This window comes from Corticium candelabrum, chromosome 9, assembly GCF_963422355.1.
Source record: "Corticium candelabrum chromosome 9, ooCorCand1.1, whole genome shotgun sequence".
In the NCBI taxonomy this organism is placed as follows: Eukaryota; Metazoa; Porifera; class Homoscleromorpha; order Homosclerophorida; family Plakinidae; genus Corticium; species Corticium candelabrum.
Window position 1 is genome coordinate 3369598 of NC_085093.1, and position 12838 is coordinate 3382435.

The 12838-nt window shown below is 42.0% G+C and overlaps 2 protein-coding genes across 2 annotated transcripts; one reads left to right on the forward strand and one right to left on the reverse strand.

Annotated features, from left to right (window-relative positions):
* The first annotated feature begins 25 nt into the window (after positions 1–25).
* On the forward strand, positions 26–7965 carry LOC134184316 (tRNA-dihydrouridine(16/17) synthase [NAD(P)(+)]-like). The gene is made up of 13 exons (XM_062651977.1): positions 26–277; positions 422–530; positions 5177–5227; positions 5298–5410; positions 5469–5551; positions 5608–5711; positions 5806–5950; positions 6010–6106; positions 6530–6612; positions 6676–6806; positions 6861–6904; positions 7174–7249; positions 7316–7965. The coding sequence occupies exons 1-13, from the start codon at positions 41–43 to the stop codon at positions 7495–7497; spliced, it is 1455 nt and encodes a 484-aa protein (XP_062507961.1). The 5' UTR covers positions 26–40; the 3' UTR covers positions 7498–7965.
* Positions 7966–8452: 487 nt separating this feature from the next.
* LOC134184318 (heparan sulfate glucosamine 3-O-sulfotransferase 1-like) lies at positions 8453–11305 on the reverse strand. The gene is made up of 3 exons (XM_062651979.1): positions 10907–11305; positions 8911–9524; positions 8453–8852 (listed from the first exon to the last, which is right to left on the reverse strand). The coding sequence occupies exons 1-3, from the start codon at positions 11280–11282 to the stop codon at positions 8610–8612; spliced, it is 1233 nt and encodes a 410-aa protein (XP_062507963.1). The 5' UTR covers positions 11283–11305; the 3' UTR covers positions 8453–8609.
* Between the last annotated feature and the right edge of the window lie 1533 nt (positions 11306–12838).

Genomic DNA, 12838 nt, shown 5'->3' on the forward strand with positions numbered 1-12838 from the left:
AGAGCCAGTGTGGTCACTACTCTGTTAGCGCGCGTTAGACATGTCGTTCACGAAGAGCACCAGTTACGACTTTTGGCAGACTGCGTTGAATGGGGCGCGTTTCGTTATGGCTCCGATGGTCGACCAGTCCGAGTTAGCTTGGAGGATGCTAGGTCGACGACACGGAATTCAGCTTTGCTACACGCCGATGCTGCATGCCGCTGTATTCGTCAGAGACCTCGCCTACCGACGCCAGTTCTTTACAACATGTCAGGAAGACAGACCACTTATTGTACAAGTAAGACTCGCACGTGTCTGTTCGCGAATAATAGGTAATAGTCTACTGCAATCTACTAGAACCCCATACATCTAGCTGGACATCTGTATTTTGCGTTTTTATTCAATTAATACCTAAATCTAATGGTGGTTGTTTGCATTGTAGTTTTGTGGCAATAACCCAGAGACAGTGTTGAAGGCAGCAAAGTTGGTAGAATCATCGTGTGATGCAATTGACTTGAATCTTGGTTGTCCCCAGTCAGTGGCAAGACGAGGTAGTCATGTGATTATAGACTGAATAAAATATTACCAGATATTTGTACTTGTTAAAGTGCTTGTTTGTGTAACTTAGTGTGATGACAGTGAGCATCATGTATTTATGCACTTTAAATAATTAATTATTTAATGTATAACAATAGCAATATGTTAATCCTACTTATGATGTTATCAGTGGACTGTATTTTTACCTACTTTGGTTTCTTTCTTTCTGTCTGTCCGTCTGTCAATACATATATTTTCAAACATTGAACTATTATACACCATCTAAGCAAAGCAACTAAATACTACCCAAGCCAATAGGGCTTGGTTCTACCTACAACTATTTATGCCTGTCTGTCTGCTTGTCAATACATATATTTCTTAAGACATCATTACAGTCTACGCTAAAATCAGCATGTTCTAAGAGAACTAGGACCCAAGAGGTCCCTAAGTACGACTAAGAGTCAAACAGTTGACAATAGCTAACAGAGTTACTAATGGCACCAACTGAGTCACCACTATACTGAACTCTGCTCATCTTCTGCAGTAACACTCTTGCATTGCACTGCTGCATTGCAATTGAGAATCGCGTCCTCCAGTAGTTCTTGAACTCGTCCTGTCTGCACTCAGTTGTCCATGTTGCTAGTTGAGATATTTTTGGGCCTCTTGCCTCCACGACCAAAGTGCTCCATCACCAGAGGAATGAAATTCAGTGTAGCTCCACAAGGACTTGCCTTTTTGGCGTATTTGTCATTTTTCAGCATTTCTCTTCGAGTTGTTGCTGTCCCATCTTCTAGGGCTGCCTTTGGAAAAGCGTTAAGTGCCCATGGATGTGCCAAAGAGATGTCTAACCCCACTTCTTTACCGGAGTCAGGATCTGCTACATATATGTCAGGTTTGCTGTCACAATCCAGAAAACGGTGTTTTGGTTTGATCTTGTAAACAACATGCAGCTGGCTGAGGCACTCAGACCATGTTTGAACTATTGTGCTGTGAGCCTAGACAGGCCCTTTGCCATAGCCTCGTCCCCAGACTCTCTCGTGCTAGTCTTGTCCAGTGCTGGTATGACAATTTCAGGCGCAAGAGAGTCTGGGATCATCCCGCCTACTTCCTGCCATATCTCCTTACTAAATGGTCACTAAACGTCACCCTCAACGTCATCAAGTGTCCAGTAACTTCAAAATCAAATTAGCGTTAAAACTAATCCAATAAACGTACTACACGGGATGCTATGACCATTGTTTGGTATTTGTGGCATATTCAGCACTTGCAGACAACTGAAGCATGTTGAAAAGGTAAGTCTATGGAGTGTTGGTGATGGGTGTCGCGTAGGCTTGTAGTCTGAGATCTACAATTGACGGAGTGATGACCTTCTACGTAGACTAATGCTAACTAATGGCCGCATGTGATCTAGGTCATCTGCTTAACTTGATTGATCCTCAAAGTGCACTTCTTACTGCGGTACTGTCATGTGCCTACACTGAATCATTAACAAGGTGTGTGGCTCCTCCAGTTTTACACCAAGCTTCTTACATTCATGATCAGCTGTCAAGAGGTACTTTTGCAGCAATATTGGGGTTGAGTGCACTTGACGAGCTGACATGGAAGCAAGCATCTCTTAAGATCAAGTTGAGAGGTTTTGGCATTATAAACTTGACACAAATCTCTGCTGCTGCTGCTTTTGTGGGTTCATGGTGCTATTCAATGAGCATGATTCCTCGAAGATTTCCATCTAGAATAGATCTATGTGACAGCATCAATTGTGCATGTCCATCTCCTTTCCATCAGCATCTTTGCAAGGCAATAGCAAGCCTTCCTTCCACCTTAGGATCAGATGGAGAGACACTCATACCTCAGTCTTTGTCTGGGCTTATGGCAAATCCAGTAAAACTTCAAAATTGCCTGAGCTCGGATATTACTGAAGGGAATGCAGCAATATGTGTTATGCAACCATCCCCTGTCAAACATGCTGTAAGGATAAGGTCATGTCAGGGACGTGGAGCAGGATCATGGCTTCAAGCTCTTCCTTCAGCACCAAAATTTGTTCTAAAGTCCTCAGAATTTCGTGTGGCAGCATTTTTGAGACTTGGTATTCCTTTCCCGTATTCCCAGTTTGTTACCAAGTGTGATTATGGTACAAGCCTTGATGAACATGGTTATCATCTATTGACCTGCAAGTTTGACGGTGGCCCAGTATGGCAACACAATACAATCGTGTTAATTTGGGCTAAACGTTTAGACGAGTTAAATATTCCTCATCAAGTTGAGCCAAGAAATAGGTATACTGACTCTGAGAACAGGCTGGATATAACAACATATGATCCCACTGGACACTTGACAAAAGACCTGGACATTTCACTTGCTCATCCACATTCTTGTAACACCGTACAAAAAGCTGCCAAAATATCAGGTTTTGCAGCTGAGTTGAGAGAAAAACGCAAAATGACAAAATATGGTCAACAGCAGTTTAAAGCAGGATCTGATACAACATGTATTCCACTGGTTTTTGAACACTTTGGCTTTTGGGGCCATATGCTGAAGACTATTTCGATAAGATCTCCAAAATTTCAAAAGATGCAAATGGAACGCAGCGAAACAGATCAAAGTTGTCTAAGTGCAATTTTGATGATTTTCTGTATGATAAAGACGTTCAACATTTTGTTCATTGACTGTTATTGTTATGCATACATAAAGTTAGCGATTGTTATTGGTAGAGTAAGAGTTCAAATATAACAATCTGTCTGTCTGTATGTCTGTCTGTCTGTGTGTCAAATAACATTTATTTCTGTCTGTCTGTCTGTCTGTGTATCTGTCTGTCTGTCTGTTTGTCAATTGCATATATTTGAACTTTTATCTATGATACATTTTGCTATGCAGGGTACCATGTATTGTCCAACTACTATAGTATTTGCGTTTAATTATCCGAATCTGGCGTTCAATTATTCAATTCAGGCAATTAATTATCCGAATTGGGCTTTCAATTATCCGATTCATGCGCTCAATTATCCGTTGCTTACGGCTGTGCAATATTATGAAAAACTAAATAACGTACGTAATGTACGGTTGGGCAGCTGCTCATGTATATCATCATTCATCAGCTGTCTAGATGCAATACATGTAATTTGTAATTAATCTTGAAGTTAGCGTGATCATGGTGTTCCATGTTTCCGTGGAGGTCTAGCTAATCTTTTGAGAGCAAACTAAATCTACATATCTAGGAAGCCTACAACGCCTTGCTTTGTCAATCGGTTTGTGCGAGTAATGCGGCGTTGGCGGGTGTTTTTAGCTAATCAAAGAGCTCGAATTTTACTACTTCGCCTTCCCACCCTGGTTGAATCAATTATTTATTGTTCAGTTGAAATGTGAGTGAGCATCATAGACAGACGTCATAAAAGAAATGTGTGCAGTTTTGACTTTACGTGTCAGACTGAAATAATTACTGCTCTAAATTTGGTACTTCTGTGACAGAACCTCGGATAATTGAATGCCTGAATTGGATAACTGAATGCCGGATTCGGATAATTGAAAGCAAAACACTATAGTAGTGTTCATCAACTAAACTAAGCTATAATTGAAACTCGTGTAAAACGAAATGAGGACTACGCTTAAAAGCTACAGAGTACAAGCAAAGCCTCCAGTACCAGCTAGTGATTGAAGTACTGGGTGGCAAAGAGGTCACATCTGTTGTCTTCAGACAGCGAAGATAGCTTTTTAGAGATGATTCTAGCATTACACTTCTGGAGGTGAACAGAAAAGTGTTTGGACTAGAAGTCGATAAACTCCGCAGCGTTCGGTCGTCCCACTTTGTCCGATGACTTCTCTGATAATTTGCACAGAACTTTCCACCCATCGATCCCCCAAGCTCCAAAATGCTCTATTACCAGTGGGGTTACAGTGGCAATTATGCCACCTGGTAATTGCTGTTTGCTGTATTTCTTTTTCTTTCTGTCTGCTTTCCGCTCTGCAGCGGCACCACTAACACCAGCAGATGATGGAAAGATGTCACTACTCCATGGGTGGGCGAGAGATATCTATCTGTTTGTCTGTCTGTATCTGTCTGTCTGTGTATCTGTCTGTCTGCCTGTTTGTGTGTCTGTCTGTCTGTTTATCTCAATACATGTATTTTCCCTTTAATCAAACATTTACATTATGAGCAACCTAGAACTAACACAACAGGACCATTACAGTCCTGAAGCATGCAAAATTGCACTGAGCAAACTACATTTCGACTTTCTAATCTAGCTGTTCTAATGAGTTTGTAGGAGATGACTTTCGCATTGCAATGATGACCACTTGTTCTTGAAGTTGGTTTCATTTTGTTTTCCTTCATCATCTCTTGCACTTTTGCTAGCTTGTTCAAATATCTAACTGCTTGTTCCCCCAAAGGCCAAATGTTCGCAAACAAGAGAAATGACCAGTGGGCAGGATCCCCTTCTGGCAGCAGTTTGGAATTATACTTTGCCTCTTTCTTCTCCTCCTCCCGTTTCATTGCTGCTACAGTACTCCTTCTCTGGAGGCTGCCTTCACTGAGTCCAAACACCATGGACATCCGTTTATCTGTCTGTCTGTCTGCTTGCTTGTGTGTCTGTCTATCTGTCTGTCTGTTTGTTTTACAGTTTGTTGGTTCATCATGTTTGTTTTCAAAATTTTGTCTCCTCGACAGGTCGATACGGAGCATTCCTTCAAGACGAATGGGATATAATTCATAGCATCGGTTAGATATATTACCCTTTGTTTGCCAATTGATTAACCCGCCAAATTTACAGTAGTATAAACATGTTTAGTGTCTACACTGCATCGTGAATTATCAGTTCCTGTTACTTGTAAAGTGAGAGTATTCGAGGACATCGACAAGACCGTGAGGTATGCGCAGATGTTGGAGAGAGCCGGATGTCAGGTGGGATCTTGACAGCTAGAGGCATAACATTAAAACGATCGATCGCTATTTGTCTTAGTTATTGACAGTCCACGGTCGAACTCGAGACCAAAAAGGCGTCAACACGGGTCTTGCTAGTTGGGCTCATGTGAAGGCAGTAAAGTAAGCTGACATTCGAATTGTGTGTAGAGTGTGTCTTTTGTAATGTTAGTTGATAGAGAAAACGTGTCTATACCAGTGTTTGCCAATGGCAACATACTTTATCTCAGTCACGTGCATCGGTGCTTGCAAGAGACGGGCGTGGATGGTGTGATGTCAGCAGGTAGGGTCGACTCTCCGATGCAAACGTCCTCCCTCCCCTCCCCCCGGATCGTGTGTTGACTCACTTTTGTCTGATGGTTGCGTCTGTTGTCTAGAGGGTCAGTTGTATAATCCCTCCCTGTTTACTGGCGACAGTCCATACTGTTGGGAGATGGCTGAAGAATATCTAGAATTAGTGGAGAAGTATCCATGTCCGCTGTCTTTCACGCGAGGACATCTCTTTAAAATGTGGCAGCATACGTAAATTCGGCATGGATGTTTATCTGTAGCTGTCGGTTAATTGAAATGTGCTGATGTAGATTGGCTAGACATCCGGAGTGTCGACATAAGCTTGCGAAAGCAAGAAGTTTTGAAGAACTCGTTGAAGCTTCTTCTGATTTGAAGGCCGCAGTTTTAGTAAGAGACTGCAATGCAAAGGACAAATGTAGAGACAGCAACTGTGACAGACAGGCAGATTGACCAAGCAATAGTTAACTGATGACTGACAGACTGAGGAATAGACCGAAATCATGAGATTAGTACAGTACACTTTTGCTACTTTTACTAGTACTTTGCTGTGGACCGATTGCACGAATACAGGTGTCCTAGATCATACTAAATTGTAGTACACTACCGTGTGTAGTTGGGTCTCATCGGTTGCTTGCTTGATTTCAAAGTTGTGTTGAGTCAATGAGACACAAGCTGAGAAGACTAACATCACAACAGTCAAGGGACTGTAATGTGTCTAGTTAGGTTGCTAATCAGTAGACAGGCAGAGATGATGACAACGACAGAAACAACTCTACAGACCAGATAATGATGGAACCATTTTTTGTTTAGCGATCTTCACTGCCAAGCGATGATGAAGATATATCACCCGGTAATATTCCATACTACAGATGTCAACCATATATAAGACCCGAGTGAGAAGAGTTGCATGATGAGTACAGTAGAAGGAAATAATAGGTCAAATTGGTTGTTACTAGCATTTTGAGACAGCAAGGAATTATGAGAAATCTTGGAGATGAAGAAACTAGTGACAAAAGTGAGATAAAGAGAGTGAAAATTCGTTCCGAAAGACGGCAAAACAAACAAGTCTCTGTGGAGAGAAAGAAATGTGAGACACTTGCAAACATGAAGTCACTTTGATTTGGTATCTGGCTTTGTAAAGATCAAAAGTGGATGAAATGTGAACAATGTAAAGCCAATCCCCGAGTAAGATTTGATTTGTTATTAAGTTTAAGAGCACCTGACAATTTTTTTAGTTCATTCAACTATGCATGAGTCATTGGGTGTGCACATGCAACGAGTGCTTATGGTAGTCTGTTGTGTGTGTGTGTGTGTGTGTGTGTGGGTGTGTGTGTGTGCATGCGTGCGTGCACATGTGTAGCTAAGTAAGCTGTTTTCACTTGGTTCATCGCTGATGCTTCCTAGTCTTCATTGCTCTTGGTCTGCCACAGCAAATTGCATTTCACTAATTATAGGGTCGTGATTGTTCGCACTATCTTTGTTCGAGTTGCTGCAAGGTATATTGTGCAAATCGAGTTCTTGACTGTGCTGGTAAAATTCCAAATTATTACGACGTTGTGCTAGTAAGTCAGTAAGTTGCTTTGTTTATCGATGCAGGCCATCGTCTTATATTCAAATCACGGCATGAACAAAAGCAGAAAGACTTACAGTTGATTGATGTCTGTCAATCAGATTGTAGGGATAGTTTGTGCGACCGCAAGGAAGACAATAGAAACGATCCAGGTGAGCAAGAAATCACTCCTTTAGCGTCATCTCAGACTGAGACATTTAGCTGTTGAACCTATTTGAGTTCTGCAACTGCTTTATTTATTGCAGCTAACTAATGATACGATAAGTGTCACTGGTTTGTGCCCATTTTTATCAGACATAGATGATTGCCTGCGAAGAGGATCCATTAAATGATATTTTTCAACACAACAATTAATCTCGTTGTCAAACAGATAACTTACTTAATTAATAATTAATATCCATTCCATCTATGCTGGAGGCACAATGTTTTAACCCATGGCCGCAAAATTTCTCTATTTTGCTTTGCATACATAAGCGGATACAAGCCAGGTACTGGGGGCGGGGACATTAGTGCCCCCCCCGTTTGGGGAACTTTCTTCTAACTGAATTGATCTATCAGAGTCATTATATTGGTACGTACTTTAATAAAACCAGAAGGCAATGTCTTCAAATCTGAGCCTACAGGGTCGTACAACTATAAAACATCTTGACCTAGTACCGTGTATCTAAAATAGCTGCAAGTGCTCATGCTCACTGTACAAGACACACCCACAAACTCGCTTCCCCTGTCTAGCAAATCCTGAATCCGCTACTGTACATATTCGAAAGTGTATTTTGACTAGTGGGTCAGTTCAGTGAGCCTACAATTTATGCCATGTGCATGAATTTTTGTCAGACACAATAGCTGCTTTGTCTACACACACTAGTAGAGAAACTTAGAAACAGTATCAGAGATTGCCACGATTATCATAATTTCTTTTTGTAAATATCCACACCTGAAGTTATATTCCTGATGTTTGATTTCAATCATGCATAGGAGATATCCAGAACACGGCGTCGTGGCAATGAGACCAATGAAGTGAGAACACACAGTACCTCAACAGGTGCTCATTGATATCTATTGGTTGTGTCAGTCACGTTATGATTGGCTTGTTCTGTGTCAGCTGAAAGCTGAAAGCTATGAAAGGGAATAGAAACTAGAAATGACGTTTGCCCTAAACTATGTACAGCTTATAATTTCAGATTAATTAACAAACCATTGCAAATTACTGCATCTACAATAGAAAAGATTATCTTATCTTGTTGTGCATTAGCCTTGTGTAAACAAGGGCAGAAAAGGGTCTGGCTACACTACGGATTGGTGAGCAAAGGGACTAAAAGATCATCGCATGTCCCAATCGACGTCTAATCCAGTCATTTTAACAAATTGTGAGTTAAACGGTTTGTAGTACTTCCGTAGCTTGGCTAAGACCGACTCTTCGACTTCTGGGTGTGTACGTCCTTTGCTGCTGCTTAAACAAGTGGACTCCCCATCCTTGTCGTAGCAATAGAAGCCACGTGTCTCGTTGTAATACAATACACGGCTCCAATCCACACTTTTATCCAAATTAAGGAACGACGAAACCTACAGCAGAAATCGTCATAACCCGTTATGCACAAACGATAACAAGTCGGTCAATTACTTTGGTCATCTCCTTAGCCGGATTGGTTATTAAGTTGTCTCCATTGATAATAAGTAGTTCGTCGCGGTGGAATACTTCCCACCACCGACGAAGGTGAACTGAATACTCGCTAACAGTGATAGCCCGCCACTTTCTATTGATTTGACCATCTTTACCGAGCGCTTTATTTCTAAATTGAGCTTGAATGTCTTTCTTGTTTAGCTCTTGTATGTCTACGTTATCATCATTATATAATCCTTGTGTGAAGTCCGATACAATCCTGCTGACGGGTTCCCGTACGACGAGTAGCAATTTGGGTTTCTTGTGGACTGTCTTGAAGTACTTGCTCATACGTTGCGGTACATCGGGCTGAATAAAGTATGCAGGCGTCTTCTCACCAGTCAACTGACTCGATGTTGACGGCTTCATTCTATTGATATACCACTTGAGGCCATTCTTGTAACTCTCTTTCTTGTCGAAGAAATGAATTTCGGGTCCAGCTGACACTGTCTGTGGATGCAAGCCGATCATGTTTAACAGAGCCCTCGTTCCACATTTCCGAACACCAATGACAATGAAGTCAGGTGGTCTTTTCAGTAGCAATCCTGCAGCTTGCTGTCGTCTTTGATGTGCACCTAGACACCAATGACTAATGACTTTTTAAATATAAAGTTATATCCAACAGCTTCATGAGAGCAGACTGTTTACATTTACAATCGTTGAAATCGTCTGAATATAAATTTCCTAGCAAATTTGCATCTGGATATAATTTCTAATATATGTACCTAAAAATTTCTAAATTTTTAAATATTAATTTTAATTTGATTTTCTAAGATAAAATTTTTAAAATGTAATGCAAATTTAAAAAAGTAAAAACGTAAAGTAAAAATTAACTATTAAAAATTGAGAATTTAAAAATTTGAAATTTAAAGTGGTCAATAGACCCACTGACCCTAGCATGTTGGAGTCGGGCATGAGGTTTATGCATGCAGCGTTTTGCTACAATACATTTTATGTCTACACGCATGCAAGCTCTTGCCACTGAACAAGGCTATCTGTCTGTACAGTGTGCATGTGTGCACTGTAGCGTCTACAGATTCTTGACAGCAAATTAAACGGTTTATAAGCAAGTTGGAAGTTGCCTAGCAATCTGAGTATCATTATTACTTGATGCTGCATCTTTGCGTGTGCAAAGAGCAATGACACTGAGGACTAGATCACTTTAGGGCATGGCAGCCTGCTCACTGGTTGACCAGCAATCCTACTTCCTTGATGCTATAGGATTAATATAAGACATAACGTCTTCTACTGAAGTTTGACAGTGGCCATTGATTCCTATTCAAATACCCACATTGATGTTGTCAAGGGTAAGTGTACCAGCAAGTAGCAACTTCGACAAGGACAGAACAGTAAAATAAAACAGTACTGTGTAAATGATGACCGAGTCCTGATTGATTAATTAAGGTAGTTTAATCCCAATTAGGCATTTTGAAAACTTTGAAAAGTCTAAAACATGCATGCAGGTACACTCACTCACTCACACACACACACACACACACACACACACACACACACACACACACACACCACATCACATCACATGCACACACACCACAGGCACACACTTTGGAAAGTCTAAAAACATGCATCCAAGTACACACACACACACACACACACACACACACACACACACACACACACACCACAAGCACACACACCACAAGCACACACACCACACGCACGCACACACGCACGCACACACACACGCACACACACACACACCACCACCACCACCACATCAAGATGTTGGTTGGTTACAAAATTGAAAGCAACAAGGAAGTACCAGGCGAGGACTCTTCACGTCATCCTCCTGCTGGGAAGCGTGACGCACAGGTAGTTGATGGTGTCAGCTAGGGTATGTAGCTACACGTTCACAGAACATCATAATGCACGATGCAAAATAGCAGATACGGTAATACGCTGACTGGCCCAACGGCGACAATACACTCAAACGCACCTTTTTTAGTCGCATTTCCGTGCGTCTCGTGTCCAGAATGTGCCTGCGGTCGCAACCTGTTACCTCCGTCAAGGAGGTCGTGTCTACTGATGTCATCGTCGTTGCTCGAGTAGTGCACGCGTTCTATCGAATTCTCCCATTCCTCGCTGTCGTCCATTTCTTGGTTGTTGCCGCCGCCGTTCGTTCCTTCGTGGGCCACTGCGTTTGAGTTGCTCGGACGCTCTCTAGTCGCTTGTCTTTGCGATTTGCCGACGAAATACGTAAGCGACTGCTTACGCTGTTCCATTATACCATAGAGTATGAAAAAACATGCGAGAATGCTTACTCCAACAACAGCAGGCTTGACAGCCTTCTTGGAAAGCCCGGCGTACGGCATAGCTGAACAAATATCCGGGTTTCTCAAGGCAGTCACCTGATCAGAAAGATAAGAGTCACGTGACTGAGCGATAGGCATGCTCAAAGGCGCTGACTCATTTCCGGTATCTGTTGTTACAGTAAATGTTGGCTACCAGAGCCGTCTAGGTTAACTAGTTGTACGGTATCAGTAGGCGCCTCGCATTCGTGAGTAACACGTCCAACGGAGTTTTCAGTCCGTCTACTGAAACGTCGAGTACTAGCTAGACATGGTACAATACGTATTTGTTGAAACCTTAGGTGTCATGGAAGTAAACATGCAAACTTCCTAGTAGTTTAGATTACGTATATAGGTCTGGTATAGGTAGTCGTCGTTTTGTGATCGTGATCAAGACAATTGAAATGTACAGTCTAGGTATACACTCAGTTCCGTTGTAAGGACAATGGTATGGTATTTATTGACATAGAAATTGATATCTGCAAACATTGACTATCAACAGTGTTAGATGCAGCACAGTGTAGTAAAGGATTGATTGTAGTATGGGACGTGTGAATAGTTGACTGTAGGTGGCATTCAACTCCTGAAGGTGTTTCTTGGTGGTCCAAGTACACACAATCCCTAGCCAAGTACACACAATCCCTAGCTACAATACAAAAGGATGGGGCGACGGAGGTTCCTGAAGCTTTTTCGTCACCGTTTGCTCACTTAAACAAATCGTTCTTAGACTCATCTGTAGTTGGACAGGGAACCGATTTTTTAAAGATAGGCCCTATCATAAAACGTGATCGTGGGGAGAAATTTGAGATTTGTGTAATAACACACACACACACACACACACACACACACACACACACACACACACACACACACACACACACACACACACACACACACACACACACACACAGACACACACAGACACACACACGCACATACCAAGAGCTCGATGAAGAGCCATATAGGACCACGCCCCTTTCTGTTGTGGGACCCCGATTAGAAGCCTTGTTACAAGCTCCACAATTAAAATGGCGCCCATACCATCACCTGGTCAGAAAAACATGATCCCTTAAGTCGCAACTATCTGTAATAATTAGTAAATGGTTCTGTTTATTAGTCTTGTGTAGCCAGACCCTTTCTTTACGAGAGGGGGTCTGGCTACGCAAGACTACAGAAAGTAAGAGGGGGCAGAGCTGGGAGGCCAGGCGAAACTACAACAATTGTTGACCTGACCGTGGTGTAACCATAGATTATGGTCAGCATGGGCAAAGAGCGAAAATCTGGTGAGAACACGCTCACTCAGCTCCATTGAGTTTCTGTTATGACAACATATGACTGTAACCAGTTCCTCGAATGTTGTACAGTGAAACCTGTACCAGCGACCACCTGTCTTTAACGACCACATCTGCCTGGCACGGAACGTTGTCCCATACAATAGCTAATCCAAAGGCCCTACAGCAATTAACACCTCTTCTAAGCAACCACAATGTACCTTTTTCGTCTTGATTACACATTCCAACCTCTCAGAGGTGTTGCCGACACACATGCGGTACACTTGTATCCCAAATCAATTCTTGCTT

What these genes read in the sequence shown, in the direction of transcription:
- LOC134184316 (XM_062651977.1), top strand. Translation starts at nt 41, where the DNA reads ATGTCGTTCACGAAGAGCACCAGTTACGACTTTTGGCAGACTGCGTTG. An exon ending in ATTTGAAGGCCGCAGTTTTA is followed by an intron (nt 6,107 to 6,529) that starts GTAAGAGACTGC and finishes TTTTTTGTTTAG; the next exon opens with CGATCTTCACTGCCAAGCGA. An exon ending in TCGAGTTCTTGACTGTGCTG is followed by an intron (nt 7,250 to 7,315) that starts GTAAAATTCCAA and finishes TTATCGATGCAG; the next exon opens with GCCATCGTCTTATATTCAAA.
- LOC134184318 (XM_062651979.1), bottom strand. Translation starts at nt 11,282, where the DNA reads ATGCCGTACGCCGGGCTTTCCAAGAAGGCTGTCAAGCCTGCTGTTGTT. An exon ending in CGGAAATGCGACTAAAAAAG is followed by an intron (nt 9,525 to 10,906) that starts GTGCGTTTGAGT and finishes ATTGGTGTCTAG; the next exon opens with GTGCACATCAAAGACGACAG. An exon ending in CGGCTAAGGAGATGACCAAA is followed by an intron (nt 8,853 to 8,910) that starts GTAATTGACCGA and finishes TTTCTGCTGTAG; the next exon opens with GTTTCGTCGTTCCTTAATTT.